Source organism: Loxodonta africana, chromosome 3 (assembly GCF_030014295.1).
Source record: "Loxodonta africana isolate mLoxAfr1 chromosome 3, mLoxAfr1.hap2, whole genome shotgun sequence".
In the NCBI taxonomy this organism is placed as follows: domain Eukaryota; kingdom Metazoa; phylum Chordata; class Mammalia; order Proboscidea; family Elephantidae; genus Loxodonta; species Loxodonta africana.
In genome coordinates, this window is record NC_087344.1 from 206,536,299 (window position 1) to 206,557,005 (window position 20,707).

Here is a 20,707-nt window from a genome sequence, read left to right on the forward strand (position 1 = left end):
AAAGCCAACTTATGAGTTCAATTCTTATAGATGAGGACACATTTAATTCCCTGGCTTTACCTGCAGAACATGTGGGAGGTGACGCTGTCTTGCTAAGTTACAAAAGGATCCTTTGTATGATGTCTCAAATATATGTATTTTTATGAATAATAAACATTTCCAATTAATTACCATCTTAGGCTCAAGTAAAATTCTTAATTTTCTGATAATTCTTGGAGTCCTTGCCAGGAAATTACGCTTGGAAGCAAGTGAAAAAAAAAATTTTTTTTTTTTTTTAGAATAAAATTCAATCTTCCAGTTTGTACTATTTTTTTTTTTTTTTAAGTATATATGAGGATTTAAGTGTAGAAATCACATTGCATGGGCCAGGGAAATATAGCTCCTAATATTTTTCTACCAAAATTAATTAATTTGAATGACAACCTAATTCCAGTAAGCATGATCTCTAACTCTAATTTTTGAATCTACCCAGAATAAAGTATTTTAAGTTTGGTGTCATTTAATCTTTGAACAAATACTTATCTTAAATTTTCTGGTAAATAGTTTGTGCTAATTAATTAACAGTTCTTGCCACCCTTAGAGATTTTATAATGAGTCTCTAATGGCAGCTGGGAGTACAGCCTTACCAAAGAACTCTAGGCAGTAAGATGTATAATGTCTTCGGTCAGCAACTGGCAATCTTGGGTGTACAAACAGTATTAAATCTATCAAAAATGCAAATGAATGCCAAGGGGAACCACAATTCAAAGCAAGCCAAACAGAAGAGAAGAACAGACAAAAACACAGCTTCTTTGGGCTGGCCTACCTACACAACTGGCTGGTCTTCTGAAGACAGAGGAGATGCATGCTACTCCAGGGCAAACCAAATACTCTCCTCTGCTCGGAGTTTACAAAAGATGCCAACACTTTTTTGTTTTTTGTTTTTTGGAAACTAAATACATTTTAATAGAAAACAAAATACAAAATAACTCTTTTCAGAAAACAGAAATATTTAATCCTTTTTCCACAAATTAGGCGTGCTCTATGCTCAGAGCAGTTTCATAGGCGTGCGCGTTCTCACGATTTGCTTCACAAAGTGTTCGTTACGGTACTGCAGTGCAGGAGGTGGGAGCAGGGTGCTCTCAGGGCAAAGAGGTGTGGAAGAGCCACGCCTCAGAAGAAGCAGTCATCTGAAATTCAGTATTTTCTATCTTGGGACTTAAAATTTAAATTTATTTTCATTTCTTTACCACAGTCACTCTTTCCAGGGGAGATAATTACTAACAGAAGTGCAGCCATGAAAACAATCTTTCTGTCCCACTGTCACTGCGAGATTCCACAGCTCTCCCCATCAAATCCACCCACCTGCTTCTAGAAACAAGTCAGCAGAGTGATCAATCTGTCACCCAGAAATTCTCCCTTTCTCCCAATACACTGTGCTACCAAATTCTCTAATTTCCCTGAACCTCGAAATTCCAAGTATCACAGCCAGTGCCAGGAGTCAAACCTGAAAGATAAAAGCAGAGAAGGTACCCTCTGCCAGTGCTAGATAGCCTCTTCTCCATAATAACAATAATTATTACAATTACAATAGCAATAATAAATCCTGTTTCTCTGTAATTAGGGAAAAGGAAAGACTTTTCACCAGGATTATCTGCCTCCCCTTCCTCATTCCCCCCACGGCATTCCTAAACCAACAAGGATTTCCCCTCAACCAGAGTGGCCGATAACATCTGCAGCACTACTATCCCGGACGCGCTCTGCAGTCATCCTCTCACCAAATCCTGCACCCCGGTGAGGTAAGTGTTATCTCAGTCTGCAGACAGGAGAGGTGAGGCAGAGACACTAAGACACTCACACAAGGTCACAGTGGGCCTTCGTGACCTCAGCAGCATCTTAGTTCTTGCTCTCACCGGCACTCATCACCGCCTAGCTCCCCCACCTCAGTCCTTCGACATGGCGGGGGCGGGGCGGAATGAAGCTGTGGACACTGAGGATGTCCACCAGCAGGAGAAGGGAAGAGCAGGAAGTGTCTTCACAGTCAGTCAGTGATTTAATCTCAGTCTGTAGTAAGACTTGCAATCCTGAGGCCTTCCACCACTGCCCCAATCCATTAACACAAAAATTAAAAATTAATGTTCCTGATTTTCTTGTGTAATCCCCGTCACTAAAAGAAGGTTACAGGCCATAAACTGTACACTCAGCACATTACTCATCTGCCCGGTGTACACGCCCACGAGTTCACTGGAGGAGCCGTCAGCAGGAGCACTGCAGTAAGTGTTCCTGATGTCCCAAACGCGTACAGAGTTGTCCATGGAGCCCGAGGCAATCAGGCTGCTGTCCGGGCTGAATGTAAGGCTAGTGATGTTGTCCGTGTGGCCTCTCAACTCTTTATAAAGGGTTCCAGACGCCAAGTCCCACAGCTTCAACCTCTGGTCCTCGCCAGCGGATGCCAGGTACTTACCGTTGGGAGAAAATGCAAGAGAAAGCACAGGCCCTCGGTGGCCCGTGAAGAGCCTCACGGAGTTCCCCTGCTGAGCACTCCACAGTCGGACGGTCTTGTCGGTTGAGCCGGTAGCTAAGTAGTTAGAATTAGGGTGGAATCTGACACAGTCAACGTCTGCCAGGTGCCCTGCATATATTCTCAGTGGGTAAGTCCGGTCAAATGACCACAGCCTTGCAGTGCGATCGTAGGAGCCACTGGCGAAGTACAGACTGTAGGGGCTGATGTCTAGGTCCCACACAGGGTAGGCATGCCCTTGGTATAACACAGTGTTGGTGAAACTTCCGAGGTCCCAGTATCTAATGGACATGTCTTCAGAACAAGAGAGCAACCCTGAGCTGTCTGACAGGAACCTTGCTCTGTACACAGGCCCACAATGTCCTCTCAGTATCTTCATTTCCGCACCTGCGCTGTCATCCTCATCATCCTAGAAGAACATTGGGGTGAGGGTGAGGGTGGAGGAGGAAACACATGAGAAAAAGAAATTTAGTGGTCTGACAAGGAAAATGGGGGGGCGGGGGGGAGGGCGGGTAGAGGGAAGAGGGGCAGCTTGGGAAACTAGCATCTACCTGGCAAGTGACAGTGGCCTTGCCCTTCAGGTGAAGCGTGACCCCAGGAAAACAACTCATAGTCGAAACGAATGCAAAGTCTTTTGGAACTTACAAATTGCATTCTCTAAATCCGTCTAGCAGCCAAAGCTGTATCAGATGACAAGGCACAGAGATGCAGGGCTGTCATTCGAGAGCAACGACTGTGGACCTTACTCTCAGGCTGTGAGTGATACATATTTCAAAAGCTGATTAAAAGGTGGCCTCTGGTAACTTTCTTTGTTAATTCTGGTATACGTCATTTGAAAAGGTTTAGTTTAGAATTCATGTTGCCTTCTTAGATTCTTTTATTCTACAGGCATGTCTTCATCTGAAGTTCTAGCAGCTTTATAAGCCATACGGCTCCCTTGTTTCCACTGCATTTAAAACAATCCTGACAAGGTCATCGCTGCCATGACTGGGGTTAACCAGGAAGACAGCAACACGTGAGGCAGAAGTGGTGTCACTCAGACAGTAAGGCAGGACTTGTTACATGAGCCTAGCCAAAATACAACCTGCACACTTCAGAATTAACAGGAAGCTAGAAAGGTGCAGTTTTTAATAAATTAAACACATACCCCTGTTAACGCCATATACTGCTGGTGTCCAAAAAGAAGTACAGATGAAGATTACTGAACCAACAGGCTTTGTTGGCTTAGAAATAAACATCGCTGTGAGCTTTAGGTTCTTATATAGGACAAGGGCACCCTTTTAATGTCCATTTGAAAACCACTACATTAAAAATTAAATGAATGCCTGTAATGTGTACATATTTGATAAAAAGCTAAAAGAAAATAAACATTAATGTCCAATAATATTCAAAATATCTAGACACTCAGCATTAAAAATCCACATCCATTTCAGAGCTTCGGGTCCTACTGAGTTCTGTAAGAACATCAGTCACTTTCCTTCCCAAAGAGGTCATGGCAACACTTCAAGATTTCAAGGACACCTCATTGGTCTACACCAGAAAGTTTATATAGGAATTGTGGGAGCAAACAAGGACCTGGGATGAATTAGGTAAAAGTCCTTTGAGAGTCAACTATGAAGTAAAGGTCATTTTATTATCTCTGAGGTTCACGTGCTCTTCACTCGGAACAGGAAGTTACACAGTTAGCAAGTGGACCTAAACTTGGGTACTCAGAGGTACTTGGAAGGGTTGGAAAGAAGATGCACTAGACTTTCAGGTGTGTCTTCCAGGGACCTGGATGACTGTCCCAGTCCTGTGGGAAATTGTCTGGCTGACTCTACTGACTGAGAAATGGCGAAACCAGAACTTTTCCTGCTGGCCATCACTATTGGCCTTTTGCCAGGACCACGGCTTAAAATAACTGAGCCATGTTTTCATGGGTCGCTTACTCCAGTCCCACAAGGGCCTTAGTGCAGGAGGGCTGACACCCTGAACGACCAGCTTCTCCACATGCGCCCATGCACACAGATGCTCTCCCTGCTCTCAGCTAACGGCATTTAACACCCCAGAGCTCTCTGCGTTTGTGACTGGGCAGCTCATGTAAATGAGCATCCTTCCCAGGTAAGAATCTGAAATTTGTATACACATGTAATAATAAATCATATACATTACACAATTATAAAAAAAAACCAAAAATCAAAAATTTAAAAGATAGGAAAATAAATAAAACAGACATTCTAATACATCTTTAAATACTGTCTTCTATACTTCTGGCGGGTCACAGTCTGCTGACTCCTGCTCTAGACCGGGGTCCCTAAAAATCTCAGCCTTGTTATGGAGGATGGCAGCTCCTGGAGTGTTCCCAGTATCTCATCTCACGCTCCAGTCTTTCCTAGAGCACGGCTACTTTTGGGGGTGCTATGAGTCAGAATTCACTAGATGGCAAGGGTTTTTTTTTTTTTGGCAACTAGCTGTGAAGTAGAAATGAAGAAATTAAAATATGGCCAGACTTGGGAGTGGGTTAAAGCTTGGAAGCAAGCAGTGACTCTGTCTCTGTGGGAGACAACAGCAGCCTGAGCCAGAACAGCGATAGCAGAGCAGGGGGCCACTGGCAAGTGCGAGGTGCCCTGTGCTGGAAGTAAACTGCACACCAGATCTCTAAGACGGGCTGGGCTGTCGTTAACTGCTGCAGAGTTGGCCCCCGGCTTGGGCGACCCCAAGTGCTACGGAGGAAAACTGCTCCACAGGGCTGTAATCTTTACGTAGCAGATTGCCAGGCTTTTCTTCCACAACAGCACTGGTGAGTCTGCACCGCCAACCTTTAGGTTAACAGCTCACTGCAAACCGCTTGTGTCACCCAGGCTGCTTTTCGAAATTAACAGGTTTAATTAATAATTTTTAAATATTCTTACATGTTGAAATAATAATACTGGCCATATTGGGTTGAATAAAATAGATCATTAAAATTAATTTTGCCTGTTCCTTTTTACTTTTAATGTGGCTACTAGAAAATTTTAAATTACATATGCAGTTTGCATTATATTCCCATTGGACAGCACTGATCTAAACGACAGTTTTATAATACAAACTATAAAACTGAATATTGCTGATAACATTGGAGACTTTTCAAACTTAAACATTATCAGATTTGGGAGAAAACTCAGCAGACATTACATAAACTGAATATATGTGACACAGGGGGCCTCCGTAAGTCAGAATCCACTGGAAAGCAGCCGATTTGGAGTCCCTGGGTGGTGTAAGGGGCCCTGGTGGCACAGTGGCTAAGAGTTGTGCTGCTAACCAAAAGGTTGTCAGTTTGAATCCACCAGCTGCTCCTCGGAAACCCTATGGGGGCAGTTCTACTCTGTCCTATAGCGTTGCTATGAGTCGTGATCGACTCGACGGCGCAGGTTTGGTTTACCATCTCTTTAACCCAGATGGTTTTACCATTTACTTTTACCTGCTTGGCTTCTACAGGCACGTGAGTTCGTCACCCTGGTCTAAGAGTCTCCATTTTAACTATGAATTCTACAAAGAATAAAGAAAAGTCCAAATTCTCATTGTAAAAACATTAAAAACCAACCACCAGAACTAATTTATACCCTTGCTTCTCCCCAAAATGCTCTTTTGCCAGAAACTAAAAAGAAAATTTCCCCAAACTGCTAAGACAAAATGAGAGGATGGAGGGTATAGAAATCCTAAACAGGAAGCCCCTCGACAACCAAAAAAAAAAGGATCTTGACTTTAGTTCTAAAAAAAAAAAAAAAAAGCAAAAGAAAAGTCTGTTCCAGAAAAAGCAGAGGCTAGAAATCTACATTATTCTCAATCTGGATAAAGATGAGTAAGCTAGAAAATACTTAAAACCAAGCCAGTTCAACCCAAACCTGTGCCTGTGACTGCCTTTGTCCCCACCTCAGGGGACGATCCCACTTCATCTGCCACCAGTCACCCAGCTGTTCAGTCCGCAGACACGGATGTCATCCTTAACTCTTCCCTTGTCCTCTACACTGATCCAGGAACTGCGTTCTTCGCATTTTACCTTCTAAACCACCCTTTAGTCCCTCTACTTGTTTCCTTTTCAGCTGCCACTATCCTCCTTCCCAAACCCAGAGCCGTCCAGTCGATTCCGACTCCTTCAGGTTACCAAAATCTCTCACATAACCAGCAACCACGTGTTTGCTTCCAGTTTTCTTCCCTCCCAGGTCCAGCTGATATTTAATTTCTTTCAGTTCTTGCAATTCCTCATGTTATTCTTTACTTGTAGATCTTTAAATACACTGCTGCCAGCGCCTGGAAGCCTTCAGAGGACAGAGCTAGTTTTCAGAGGTGGCCAGGCTAAAATCTTAAAATAGTTTTCAGTTTAATGTTCTTTCTAAGACACCATATTGCCATCTTTCTTTATATTAATTTCAATGCCTAGAATAATCCCCAAACTCTGTATCTCAAAGCTAATAAGGTCAGTAGGAATAATCTCTTCTTTCTTGCATTTACAAAAAATTGAAAGTAAATTAGGGCAGTATCCCTCATTATATGTAAAGTATCCCTAAACAGTTAGAAGGAGCTCTGAGGAAAAGAGAAGTGTGGTAATTCAAATAAAAGTGCAATGAAAACTATTTTGGAAGGTACCATAAAATTCCACAAATCAGAGTTTGTACATGGGACTCTAGATTGTCTCTTCCTTGTAACAAGCTCCTCTAATGATACTGTCTCAGTTGCAAGAATCAAAGGCCCCTCAGAAAACAGGAACAGGAGACAAAGGGCTGAATTTAGTGCACCTAGTGTTCCTGACAGCCTCAACAGCAACTATAATTAACTAGAGTGATTGCTTTACTCCTTATTTTTTCAACCCTGTGTAAAGAATTTTCCACCCAAAATCACCTGAAGCACGTACTGGAACCTCCGTGGCAACATGACAAACGTATTGTGGTCCACAGCTTTGCTGGGCAACTTCAGGAAAGGTGACTGTGGAGTCTAAGCCCTCTCTCCCTTTGCCTAGGTGCTTTCTAAGGCAGAGGTTCCCCGTGACGTGAAACACAGGCTACTGGGCCTGCCCTTCTCAATAACCATCCCCAAACAGACAAAACCAGACCTGACGACAGATTACATTTCAACCATACTTCCTGGGTGCTTTTCAAAATGGGGTCTGGAAACACCCTGGGGTACATGGAGGCAGAGGATGTACCTCCGAAAGATGGTAACACCCAGTGTTGCTGAGGGGCAGAGACCTCACATGCTCTTGCTGAGACTGTAAAATGGCACAACCACTTTCTGTGGGGAAAGGCACAATATTAATCACAACTTAAAACACACAGACCCCCTGACCCAGTAATCCTACTTCTAATATTAACAGCTGCACCACTGTGCAGTGTATATACAAGTATAAAAAAAATAGTTACTGTAAATCTCTATTAAAGTCTGCAGTAGCTAAAGCTCTTTAACTAGGCTTAGTGATGTTACCCACATTTCCAGTGCTTATCAGCTGTGACCATCCATTCACAATATTAAGTTAATGTTTTTGAAAACAGTTTCTACCTCTTCCAAGGTTACGCATTAGCAGGAATTCAATGGCTACGGGTTACATGGCATTAGTTGGTTTTAGTGATACAAGGAGGGAAATGATGAAGTCCATTCTCTGTTCTAAGCAAGTCAGTAAGGCAGGCATAGGGAAGGAAAAATGATCCTCATACCTCCTCCTCGAGAATATCACAAGCCAAGTGGATGCGGGACACGTCTACTTGGTGGGGTTCTGACTTTAACTTCTTGGATCGTAAACTCCAAAGTTTTACACAGGAGTTGTCAAAGCCGGCGGCAAGCAGCTTGCTATCTGGGGAAATTTCTGCAGTGTTCAGCAGCTGCTCTGTGTTATAGAAGGCATAGAAACAGATGGTAGTAAGTGAGGGAGGCCCATCCTTGACTCGCCGAATGCTTTCCTGCAAGACCCCCAGGGCGGCCTCATTCTGCAGAACAGGGGTGGGCATGTCACTGGGCTCTAAGCCGCTGCTCTCACCACGTGAGGAGCTGCCGCTGCCATAGAGCTGGTAGTCTGTTCTCTTGGCAGGCTGCACATCAAGGTGAATATGTAAGGAGAGGACTTTGCACAGGGCAGTGTTGTTGTCGCTCTGGAGGTAGCGGATAAGGTAGTTGTAGCTGTCTTCTTGGAGACGGACCACGTACTTGTTGTCTAGGAATGCTCGAAGTCTGAAGTTAGACAGGATGTCCTGGGTGGTCTGAGTGGTCTGTAGCTGCTCAATGACATCCTTCTGGCTAGCGTTCTGTAAAAACATTCCATGGAAGCGGCTGTAGAAACTTTCCACTGTGCTCTTCGGGCTGTTCTGGACCAGGTTGAGATGGAGGTAGACAAAGAGAGGGTAGAGGAGAGGCATCACTTCGTGGCTGTGCTGGGAATCAGAATCTGTAATGAAAAAACAAAAACCCGAGGGCTTTGTAATTAGTATAACCTCATCGGATAATGCAACCCCTCATGAGGAGGCCACCATGACGTGACACGTTCTCAGCAGGACTGCATTTTTTGAGACTATTAATATATGAGTCCAATACAGATTTTCAGAATTTCAAAGTCCAAGCCTTTTCACGGAAGAAGGCAGAGCATGGACTCTGAAGTCAAGTAAACTTGGGCTTGAATTCTGCCATGAATCAGGAATTTGATGCACAGAGAGGTTAAATGACTTGCCTAAGTTCTTACAACAGTTCAGTAGCACAGCCATGTCTTATACCCAGGTCTTCAGGGTTTACTATCTTTTCCAATACCTTAGTGTTTCTCAAATTGGGGAACTCAGGTGCCTGGGAGTCCTCGGGTATATTCTTGGGGGTCTGTGATTTCTTCGTAAGAAAATTTTAACTTGATAATAATCTAAACAACAATGATCACAAGTATATTCTGAATTATCTGGATGAGCCACTTGGCAAGTACGTACTGACTTGCAATTTTTGCACTCTAATTTGTGTTTTGCGATTACTGTTGACACCTATCATCTAAAGTAAACTCAAAGCACTTATTTTAGTGGGTTGGTTAGCATGTCTGGCTACCCAGAAGGAGCTCTGGTGGCGCAGTGGTTAAACGTCCAGCTGCTAACTGAAAGGTAGGTAGTTTGAACCCACCAACCATCCCACAGGAGAAAGATATGGCAGTCTGCTTCCATAGGGATTTACAGCCTCGGAAACCCTAGGGTGCAGTTCTGCTCTGTCCTACAGGGGTGCTATGAGCTGGAATCGACTGGAAGACAACAGGTCAACGGACGTTCTAACACGAAGGTGACAACATTCATCCACAACTGACCCATATCTGCCACTGTACTCATTCTGATTTTGTTGGTTAAAACTTCTCTTTTGCAGGGATAATTTACAAACAAGACACTTTCCTGTCTTTAAGACTATTTACTAATTTGAGACATTGACACCACGAAAGTATGTGACAAAGAATGTTCAAAAAAAAGTACAGTTTTGATTGTCCAGGGCTAACGGAAAAAGGAGAGCGAGTGGTATGTTTCACACCTAAGGAACTTTCACGGCAAGTGAAGGCCAAGTAACATGACAGCATGCTACAGGAACAAAGGCTCATGGCACGTGAAGATCAAAGGCTCATGTCATGTGAAGGCCAAGTAACGTCAGGGCATGCTACAGGAACAAAGGCTCATGGCAGGTGAAGGCCACGTAACGTCAGGGCATGCTACAGGAACAAAGGCTCATGGCAGGTGAAGGCCAAGTAACGTCAGGGCATGCTACAGGAACAAAGGCTCATGGCAGGTGAAGGCCAAGTAACATGACGGCATGCTACAGGAACAAAGGCTCATGGCAGGCGAAGGCCAAGTAACGTCAGGGCATGCTACAGGAACAAAGGCTCATGGCAGGTGAAGGCCAAGTAACGCGATGGCATGCTACAGGAACAAAGGCTCATGGCAGGTGAAGGCCAAGTAACGCGATGGCATGCTACAGGAACAAAGGCTCATGGCAGGTGAAGGCCAAGTAACGTCAGGGCATGCTACAGGAACAAAGGCTCATGGCAGGTGAAGGCCAAGTAACGCGATGGCATGCTACAGGAACAAAGGCTCATGGCAGGTGAAGGCCAAGTAACGTCAGGGCATGCTACAGGAACAAAGGCTCATGGCAGGTGAAGGCCAAGTAACATGACGGCATGCTACAGGAACAAAGGCTCATGGCAGGCGAAGGCCAAGTAACATCAGGGCATGCTACAGGAACAAAGGCTCATGGCAGGCGAAGGCCAAGTAACGTCAGGGCATGCTACAGGAACAAAGGCTCATGGCAGGCGAAGGCCAAGTAACGTCAGGGCATGCTACAGGAACAAAGGCTCTGTAGCCATTTGAATACAGAAAAGTGACAGAGGACAGAATCACCACAGGGCACAAACACGAGTGCTGCTGCAGTCGTGAGTGGGTTCCAACTCAGGGCCAGGAACACTGCAGGCGAGCTGAACTCAGAGTAACCCGCGTGCCAGCCGTCAGTGCCATCTATACTCCCGTTCTGAGCAGCAGTTTAGTTGTGGCAAAAGCCATCCACTACACTAAATTGCTGTTATTTGAATTTTATTGCTTTCATGATTTTGTTTGTACTTTATCTGTAAACAGATTGAGGTCTCATACAGAAATATAAGAATAAAGATTTTATATCTGCTTTAATTTACATAAATAAATAGAAAATGCTTTAAGTCAGCACTTATGTTCTGCTAGCATTTTTTTTTTTTCCATTAAAAGGAATCCACAGGGCTCAAGATTCAGGAACACTGCATTATATGATATTGCGTGCCTAATTTGATGATAAATGATACTAGCATACTATCTTTGCTTAATACCTTATTTCCCTTTATCACAACAAAGTAATAAGCATAATACAGCATTTTAGAATAAACTCATCCCTACTCAAATACTCATCCTACTCATTACCCTTGCTCATATTTAAATGATAAACTTAAATTACAAGGCAGCTGAAATTCCTTAAAAGGCCTCTGGAAAATTTCTTTTCCAAAATACCAATTATGGAAAACAAAAAGACTTACCTTTACCTATCAGACTTCCAACCTACTCTACTGGGACAAGAGAATGTTTTCAGTTCTTTAAAATCTCAGTGTCAGGTTTATTTTCCAAAATGAGAGGGATTTTTTAAGTTTAGAAAAAAATCTGGGCACCAAGGCCTAAGAAAGCACTACTTTAAAAATTACTGAAATTCGGTGTCGCTTCAGCTCAGTTTCAATACTGCTTCATCTGTTCTCTCTTGACTGAAGAGAGCAGCATTCTAGGAACAACACAGAATTCTGATTGACATGCTATATGTGGAAGAAGGTGAGACTCACAGGAGTCTTCCCTCCTATTTTCCTATCCCATTGCCTTATAAGCATGACACACCCTTTATATTTCACTGAAAGTGTACTCGTGTATTTTTTTTCTAATTAGAGAAGTAACATATCCTCTGCAAAGTGCACCTTTCCTTCCTCCCATCCATCTATCCACTGAGGTGTGGTGAGCACCTCTGCGGTCCACTCTCTGCTGGGAGCAGACAAGCGAAAGGTGGAGTCTTTCCTGGAGTTCTCAGCAATCAGCAGCAAAAGATACAAAACAAAGCTGACCTTACCAGCCCTCATTCCCCTCTACCTTTCTGCAGTACTTGACCCGGTGACTGCTATACCCTGTCCCTCCCTCTGAAACACCACGTGACCCACTCTATTTTTCAAGTCCCCCCATTTTTGCTCCCCTTCCTCTGCTCATTCCTCAAATGCTCCTTCCACTCAAAGAGTTAACATTAGGTGTGTGCTGCCTGGGTGCTGGACATCCACAACCTTCTTTTCTGTCTGACCCCAAAGTCTACATTCTTCCCACTGTACCTCCTGAAGAAAAGGGCTGGCAGCCACAGCAGAGACTCTCACAGAAGCTCTAATCTAAAGACAGGATGGCATAGCCTTAGATGCTCTCTTTCTTTACTCTCTTCCTTTGAGATTTCATCATTTCTTAAGTCTACACCTCCATGTAGGTGATGCAGAAGTCTTTATCACAAGTCTGAACCTTTCTGTTAAATTCCAAATTTCCTACTGCAAGCAGTACAGGAGACTGTCTTCATCACAATTTCAATAACAAAACCCTTCTGACTTGTTATTTCCGTTTAATATACCTTAATTGTCCCAGTCTCGAAATCTGAGTCATCCTCAACTCTTCCTTTCTGAGCCTTGGAGATTCTAACTTATAACTACAGAATCAGTACATTGCTTTCCATTCCCACACCACCATCAAGTTCTGGCCCTCTAACAACTCATTTTTCAAGTAGTGCAGAAGACTCTAACTAACTGACCAGCCTCATAACCATCCCTCTTACAAACCATTTCATAAACTGCTTTCAGACTGATATCCATGTCAGTGATTGCTCTCATCAGATAGGATAAGGTTCATACTTCTAGGCCTGATGGCCAGGTCACTCCACAATCTAGTGCCAGTGTGTCTAGTCTTACCTCTAACCTGAGAACTCCATTCTAAACAAAACTGGTTCCCCCATTGTTCCTGCAGAGTTGCCATCTCTGCTGCCCTTTCACTCATGTCCTTCCACTCACAGAATACTCTTACCCCTCCTTTCCACAGTCTGCTGAAATCTAACCTTCGAGTGCTAGCTTAAAACCAACCTTCTATTCAGTAACACCTTCTGTGACCGCCCCGGTCTAAGTTACTTTCTTCTTTTAGTTCCAAACACAATTTCTACATATACATGATTTCCCAATTGGCCTCATACTGGTCTGTGAAGAAACTTCTACTGTATTGCAAATTTTAAATAAAAACTTTAACTTTTAACCTTTTTTGTGTTAGTATTAGCTTCCATATTAGATTAATGATTGTACCTTCTACTTTATCTTTGTGCTCAGGCAGTACTTGTTCATTTGATCTGGCTGACTGCTCCTCAGAGACCCAAGGGTAGAGAAAAACATCCCAGGGAAAGCATTTCTTAAGGGAAAAGAATAACTAACTCCCCTCCAAGTAATTCGTGACCAATTGAATAATCAAATTATACACAAAAATAACAGACAACTGTGTCAGTTTTCAAGTAATAAGAAATCACATAGGAAAATGTTAATGGATTACGATACATGAAAATATAAGGTTCTGGGCAAAGAAAAACATGCAATGGAATGAACAAGGTAACACATATTAGGAAAAGAAAAAAAGCACCTTCAAATAAAAGGGATCAATAACTATTCTGCGTTCAAACACTCACCACCCCCGCCCCCCCAACCAGTTGCCTTTGAGTTGATTCTAACTCATGGCAACCCCAAGTGTGCAGAACAGGACTGTGCTGCACAGGGTTTTCAAGGCTGTGATTCTAAGAGCCCCGTCAAATGTTTAAGAAAAAAATCAAACCCCACCAAAGGGTAAATGGGAAAGGGATCTGAACAGAAAAATTTGCACTAGGATAAATTCCACTGTTGTTGCTCGATGGTGAGTCATCCTGACACATGGCGACCCCGTGAGTGCAGAGTAGAGCTGCAGTCCACAGGGTGTTCCAGGCTGCGACCCTTCAACAGCAGACCGCCAGGCTCTACACTTCTGAGGTGCCTCTCGGTGGGCTTGAACTGACAGCCGTTTGGTTAGCAGTCCAGTGCTTAACCATTCGTGCCACCCGAGGACTTCTTAAATCACACTAGTGGTCAACCAAACGTATTAATTCTGCACTACAAAAAATATATAGCACTTTAATAACAACAGAATTATTTCAATGAGTCTATTTTATTATAGCTATGCCTCTGTAATTAAAAATACATAAGCAAAAATCTATATACCATGTTTTATGCAAATAACACGCCCCTTCTTTCTGCATCAGCCTGCTGGCCACATCCTGTCTCCTTGAGGTATTTTTGTAAGCGCGCTATGCTCATCTTTTTTACCAGCAACATGTGGAAGAGGACTGGCATGGTGTGCTTGTCAGGGTGTCTCCTGTGAGGAGGGAGCAGCCGGCAAGCAAACGCAGAAGGCGTGCATTATTTGCATAAAAATACATAATGCCTTTGGGGTCTCTCCTAGCATTGTTTGTAATGGAAATAAGTCATGTTCCCGACAGGACCACTACTGTAATTATCTATCTGGTGGCTGGCTTTTTGTCTAATTCCCTGATCAGACACTATGCTCTGTGAGGTTAGGGAACCTATCGACACACCCTATTGTAATACTGAGCCTGGCACGCAGTCAGCGCTTATTTAACACAGATAGGTTGAATGAACGAAAGAGAAAGGCTGAAAGAGACTAGGCACTTCTTTCTAAACCAGGTTCCCCACAACTAGAATGGTCAGATAAATCTGTCACAGAGGGATAAACGTAATCATATTTTCACTGAGAAAAATAACTTTCTAAAAACTGACTTAGAAAATTAAAACCAATTCTAGTGATTAAAGATAACTCTCACTCTCTCCAAGTCTTCGCTTAACTCTGGATGAAATCCTGCTTATTATAAATTCATGTTTTCTTCCTCTATCCAAGTTGGAAAATAGAAAGCAGCTGATCACTGTTCTGAGACACTTAACACCCATACGGTATGAAAATCTTAATGGAGTTACTTTCCAGTTTAAACGTAATAGACTCTTTTTGGCTAAATCTTTAATCTTCATAATTTTTCATTTTTATAACTATTTAACAGACAATTCTTATGAATTCCATCATTCAAGGACTGTAAAATTGATAACCTCCTCTTGAGTTTTATTTTGTAATATTTATTTTCTATAACGTTTTTAGCCATTTTCCCCAACTTTAGACTATAGAAAACATACATTCTTTCCTTTAAAATAAAACCAACATGGGCATTAGTCATAAGTATGTAAAATGAGGACAACTCTTAACTGTATGTGACTTAGGCTCAGTATATTATTTTGGCTTATATGTGGATCATCTTGCATGTATCTTTACCATTAAACATTATTAATACAAGGATTTTTCCAAATAAAGAAAGAGAAATAAAACAAATTCAAAGTATTTTAACTATAGTTTACCACTAACCAATACCTGGTAATTATTCTCAATCTTTTGAGGCAGAGAAAGTTTTCTGTTTCCTATACCTTAAGGTGTTTTGTATACAGAAAGGACTCAACAAAAAAATTTCATTAATAATTAGAATTAACATGGTTTCTCAGTGCAATAATTTTTCCAACATTAAAATTATAACCAGTCATTTTAAGACTGGGAGAGATCATTTGCTTTATTTAGCCTTCTTCACTTCACATGTGAGGGAACTAAGGACCAGGGAGGTTAAGTGACTCATCTTTTTTTAAGTGGCTTGTTCTAAAAGTCATACAATGAGTTAGAACTGACGAGGACTCACATATGCTGATTTCGTGTTAGTCGTCATTCCACCCCCCACACACTGGCCTAAACCACAATTTGTAGTATTTTTATCTTAGAAGTTTCATCTTGCTCATTCATAAGGACTATCATCTTGCAATTTTGAGATAAGGAGAAAAAAGTATTTTAAGATGTACTATGTTATTAGTGGAAACCCTGGTGGTGTAGTGGTCAAGTATAGGGTTGGTATGAGTTGAAATCGACTCGATGGCAACGGGTTTTTTTTTGTTTATATTATCAGTAGAGCTATCAAGCTATCAAGGTGTATTTCAAAAGTGCTGCCTTTAAAGACGTTTCTCTGTCTGGCTGATTCAGCTTTCACTTACTCAGTACAAGTCTACTGAGCATCTATGTGCCGGTCTCTGTGTTGAAGGCCATGTATAATGTATAAAATGGTGAATAAAACACCCTGAGCCCTTGCCCTTGTAAATTGTAACCTTGTGATTTAACTCTGTCAGGAGTTCCAACAGACCCTAAGTTCTCAATGCAAGGACTGTGTAAACTGCCTTTGAGTCCCTAGGACCTAGGACCATGCTTGGCACATTGTAGGTTCTGAGGGAAATTTGCGCTAATCTTAGTAGGAAAAGGTTCCTAGGGCCGGATACTTACCAGTGAGAAAATTCCGTAGTCGTCCAAACTGTACTTCGTATTGCTGGGGCTCTGCCTGGCAAGGGGCTGCAGACACTATGTTGGCACAACCAGATTCTGATTGGACTGTGGGGAAAGATACACAAAAGTGGGGAGGAGGAGAAACAGTTATTAACCCAAAATGTGGCAGGATGGGATGGGGTGGAGGAGGGTGGTGAGTATGCCTCAACAGCAACTAACATTTTCAAAGCATGCTGGGGCTTCTGGTTAATTATGACACTCCTTTATATTTTCTCTCTCCTGATACCCAATTGGAAACCCTGGTGGTGTAGTGGTTAAGTGCTATGGCTGCTAACCAAAGGGTTGGCAGTTCGAATACACCAGCTGCTCCTTGGAAACCCTATGGGGCAGTTCTACTCTGTCCTATAGGGTTGCTATGAGTCGGAATCGACTCAACGGCACTGGGGTTTTTTTTTTTTTTTTTTTGGCTACCCAATTGGGTGACTGTAGAAGACCGAAAAGGTATAAACCACAAAGGTAAATAAACACAATGAGACCAAGTAGGCATAACCATTCACGAGAGACCTATCTGGAAACCTCTGACCCTCAGTGCTCTGAAATCTCACAAAATGTGCCTGGGTTTGGGTCCATCTTCATCCATACTGAGGGCTAGGCACTCAGTGGGCTCTTGAATCTGGAAATTCATAGTTTTCTGTTCTGACACTTTTCTTGAATCACTTTGTTGATTTCCTATTTTCTCCTTCTGGGACTCTTATTATTTCAAGGGTGGATCTCCTGGACTGACCCTTTAATTTCCTCTCCTAGCTTCCATTTCTCTGACTTTTTGCTCTTTCTGGGAGGCTTCCTGAACTTTCACCTCCTCTACTGATTTTTTGTTTTTATTCTCATGTATTTAATTTGCAAAATTTTAACTGCTGTTCTCTGGATACTCTTCTTTTTTTTAAATAATATTCTACTCTTGTTTTAAGGATATTAATGATAGTAGTTTTGAATTTTTCTTCTCCCTGCTGTTTGTTTTCCCTGAGTTGCCTTTTTTTAAAAAATAATTTATTGTTTTCAGTGAAGGTTTACACCGAAGTTTAGGTTTCCAATCAACAATTTCTACACAAGTTGTTCAGTGACATTGGTTACATTCTTTACAATGCCTGAACATTCTCATTGTTTCTGTTTTGGTCCATTTTCATTAATCTAGTTCCCCTACCCCCTTACATTCTCATCTGTTTTTACTTACTGGTAATATTCATTATTTTTTGAGCCAAATGGTTATTTAGCTATAAGATGACCTCAGGGGCTAGTATCAGTTTAAGGTTTGAAGGGCATCTCAGGGCAATAGTCCTGGGGAGTCCGTTAGTTTCAACCGGTTCAGTTTTTTTTTTTTTTTTTAGGAGTTTGAGGTTCTGTTCCACATTTTTCTCCTGTTTTATCAGGTTCCATCTACTGTTGCCCTGATTAGAACGGTTAGTAGCGGTAGCTGGGCACCATCTCGTTCTTCTGGTCTCATGGTAGCTGAGGCCATGGTTCATGTAGACTATCTGTCCTGTAGACTAGTTTCTTTTTTCAGTCTTTGGTTTCCCTCTTTCTCTTTCACTCCGGATGAGGAGAGAACAATAGTTGTATTTTACATGACTGCTCATAAGTTTTTAAGGCCCTGGACGCTACTCACCAAACTAGGATATAGAACTAACTTTATGACTTATATTATGCCAATTGACTGATGTGTTCCACAAGACTATGGTCCTAACTCTTCAAACCCAGAAATCCAATTCTGCGAGATGTTTGGTTATATCGAAGAAGTATCCATAACTGTGCCCCCTATGTGCTTTATTGTATATATGAATATATGTACACGCAGTCACATATACATAAGCATACACCTATATATACACACCTATACACATATATGCCTACATATATGCATGAATATCGATATTTTTGGTTGTTTTTTCTGTTGTTTCAAAAATATGTCATAGCAATTATCAACAGGTCCTTTTTTCTTATGTACATTTTACTGACATCATTTACCTTTGTCAAGCTGTGTACACTTGACCCTCATTCAGTGTTACGTTTCCCACCACCAAAAATAACAAGTGTCTACTATCTAGAGAGTGAATCCCCCTTCCCCCTTCCCCTCCCTGGTAACCGCTAACGAACATTAGTTTCTGTCTGTATATTTACTTGCTCAGGTCTGTTTGTGGGCCTGTTTTTTTTCCTGTATCATTTATATTAGGGACACTTCTTCTAGTGTCTGATAATTCCTAGCTATCTGCTCATATTTAAAAGCGAGGCACTCAAAAGTTGATGGAGAACTTGCATGTGAGTGCAGTTTATCAACTAGGATGACCTGGATAGGCAATTTCCCAATGTAAGTATTTGTGGATCTCTTTTCCTGGGCTGGGCAGACTCTCCAGAGAAGAATCTTTTAATCCCCTTTCTGAAGGAAACATGCCTGGCTACCAGGGTTCCCGGTAGCTGAGGCAGAACAAGGAGGCCGGAATCTCAATATTCAGTATGTAAACGTATACTTGATCTCCATTATGTAAGTTCATGCTTTCAAAAAAAAAAAAACTCCCTTACCCTTTGGGGTGGGGGTGGGGCTGGGGGAATGTGGCTAGGGACTGAGAGAAGCCATCTTTAACAGCAATCTGGATAAAACATGACCACATTTTTAGAAGACAGAATATGGACGGAGGAATGGTAATTAATGCACCAGGACTGAAGAAGGCACAGCACAGAGTGGCTACAAAAAGGGATGTAGCCGAGAGTTGATTTACCCTAGCAGAACTTAGGTCCATACGTGGTAGAGGGCAGAGGAGAGATACTGGAAGCGGGCAGATTTGCTCAAAGTCTGCATACAGAAGAATGGAACTCTTCCTTTTCCTTCATGTTGGCCTATTTAAGCAGCCACTAAAACCTACAAAAACCATAATCCGGTGCCATTGGGTCAATTCCGACACATAGTGACCCTACAGGACAGGGTAAAACTGTCCCATAGGGTTTCCAAGGCTGTAATCTTTATGGAAGCAGACTGCCACACAGGGGCGGATTAACCGGAAAGCACGGTACACACCGGCTTACAGTATACAAGGTATGCATGGGCTTAACTTTGTTTACTTACTAATCTGTAATGAACAACTTCACCTGGCTTATAGAGGCCTGTGGTGAAACCCACGTGAAATTGTTCACTACAGATCAGTAAGTAAACACAATTAAGCCTGCGTGTACCTCACTTATTGGGTAATCCGTCTCTGCAGCTTCATCATCTTTCTCCTGGGGAGCAGCTGGTAGGTTTGAACCACTGACCTTTCAGTTAGCAGTTCATCACTTTACCCACTGCGCCACCAAGGCTCCTTACTAAGTCCTATAGTTGCCTAAAACCTATCCTCTCGTTTCCATTCCTATTACCATGTTCTTAACTCAAGCTTTTCTTACTGCTCATCTGGATTACCGCTATTACTTCTAACTAGCTTCCCTGATTCTAATCTGGGCCCTCACCAATCAACACTGCCACCACAGTGACCTTTCTCAAATTCACACTGGATAGTTTGGATACCTTTCTTTAACTCATCCCCCTGGTAAGCTCCTAATGGCTTCTTTGAGTCTCAGCTCCTTCCTTCTATTTACTGGCCCCCTACCATGTGCCAGGAACCACAGGAAACCTTCCCTGTCTGACAGTCTAATTTACATCATGACCACCTTCTTGCTCCTGCAGAACCTGAGGCATGCCTCCTTCACAGAACTTACTACATGCTACTCTTCTATAATCACTGCTTTATTTGCCTTGCCAGAGACAACTAAAACTCTAAGTTCCTTCGTCACTAAGGAGCTAGGATCAAATCTTCACTATCGCTAGGATTTCTCAGCACCTGGGCTACAACAGCTGTTCCATAAACTGCCTTAATCAATGCATGATTATTCAGATCACTCAATTAACTGAGAGGTCCAGGGCGAAACCTTATGATAATCACACTTAATGCTCCTCGCTCACGGCTTTGAACCTATTTGTTCTGGTTCAACTCCCTGCTGAGAATTTCCATTTCTAACAAGTTCCCTGGCGATGCTAATACTGCTGGTTAGGGACCAATTATGAGAACCACTAGTACAGCAGTGGTTCTCAACATTTGTTATACATAAGAATCACCTGGGGATCGTGTTAAAATGTAGATTGATTCAGTATATCTGGGGTAGAAATGCAAATTCTCAGCAGGGTTTGAACCAGATCGAACCAGTTTCAAGCCCTGTCCTCACTTTCCTGGTGACTTTCCAGAAAAAAACAATGCATCAC

At 42.4% G+C, this 20,707-nt stretch overlaps 1 protein-coding gene across 7 annotated transcripts in view; it reads right to left on the minus strand.

Moving 5' to 3' along the window:
• Positions 1-969: 969 nt before the first annotated feature.
• Positions 970-20,707, minus strand: part of TAF5L (TATA-box binding protein associated factor 5 like) — a 31,623-nt gene continuing 11,885 nt past the window's right edge. For 6 of the 7 annotated variants that reach the window (XM_064282925.1, XM_064282920.1, XM_064282924.1 and 3 more), the window contains 3 exons: positions 16,426-16,530; positions 8,167-8,891; positions 970-2,909 (listed from right to left, as the gene is read on the minus strand). In XM_064282925.1, coding sequence (XP_064138995.1) covers positions 2,112-2,909; positions 8,167-8,891; positions 16,426-16,530 — 1,628 coding nt within the window. In that variant the 3' untranslated portion in view covers positions 970-2,111. The remainder of the gene's footprint in view (positions 2,910-8,166; positions 8,892-16,425; positions 16,531-20,707) is intronic. The other variant, XM_064282926.1, reaches the window with a different exon arrangement.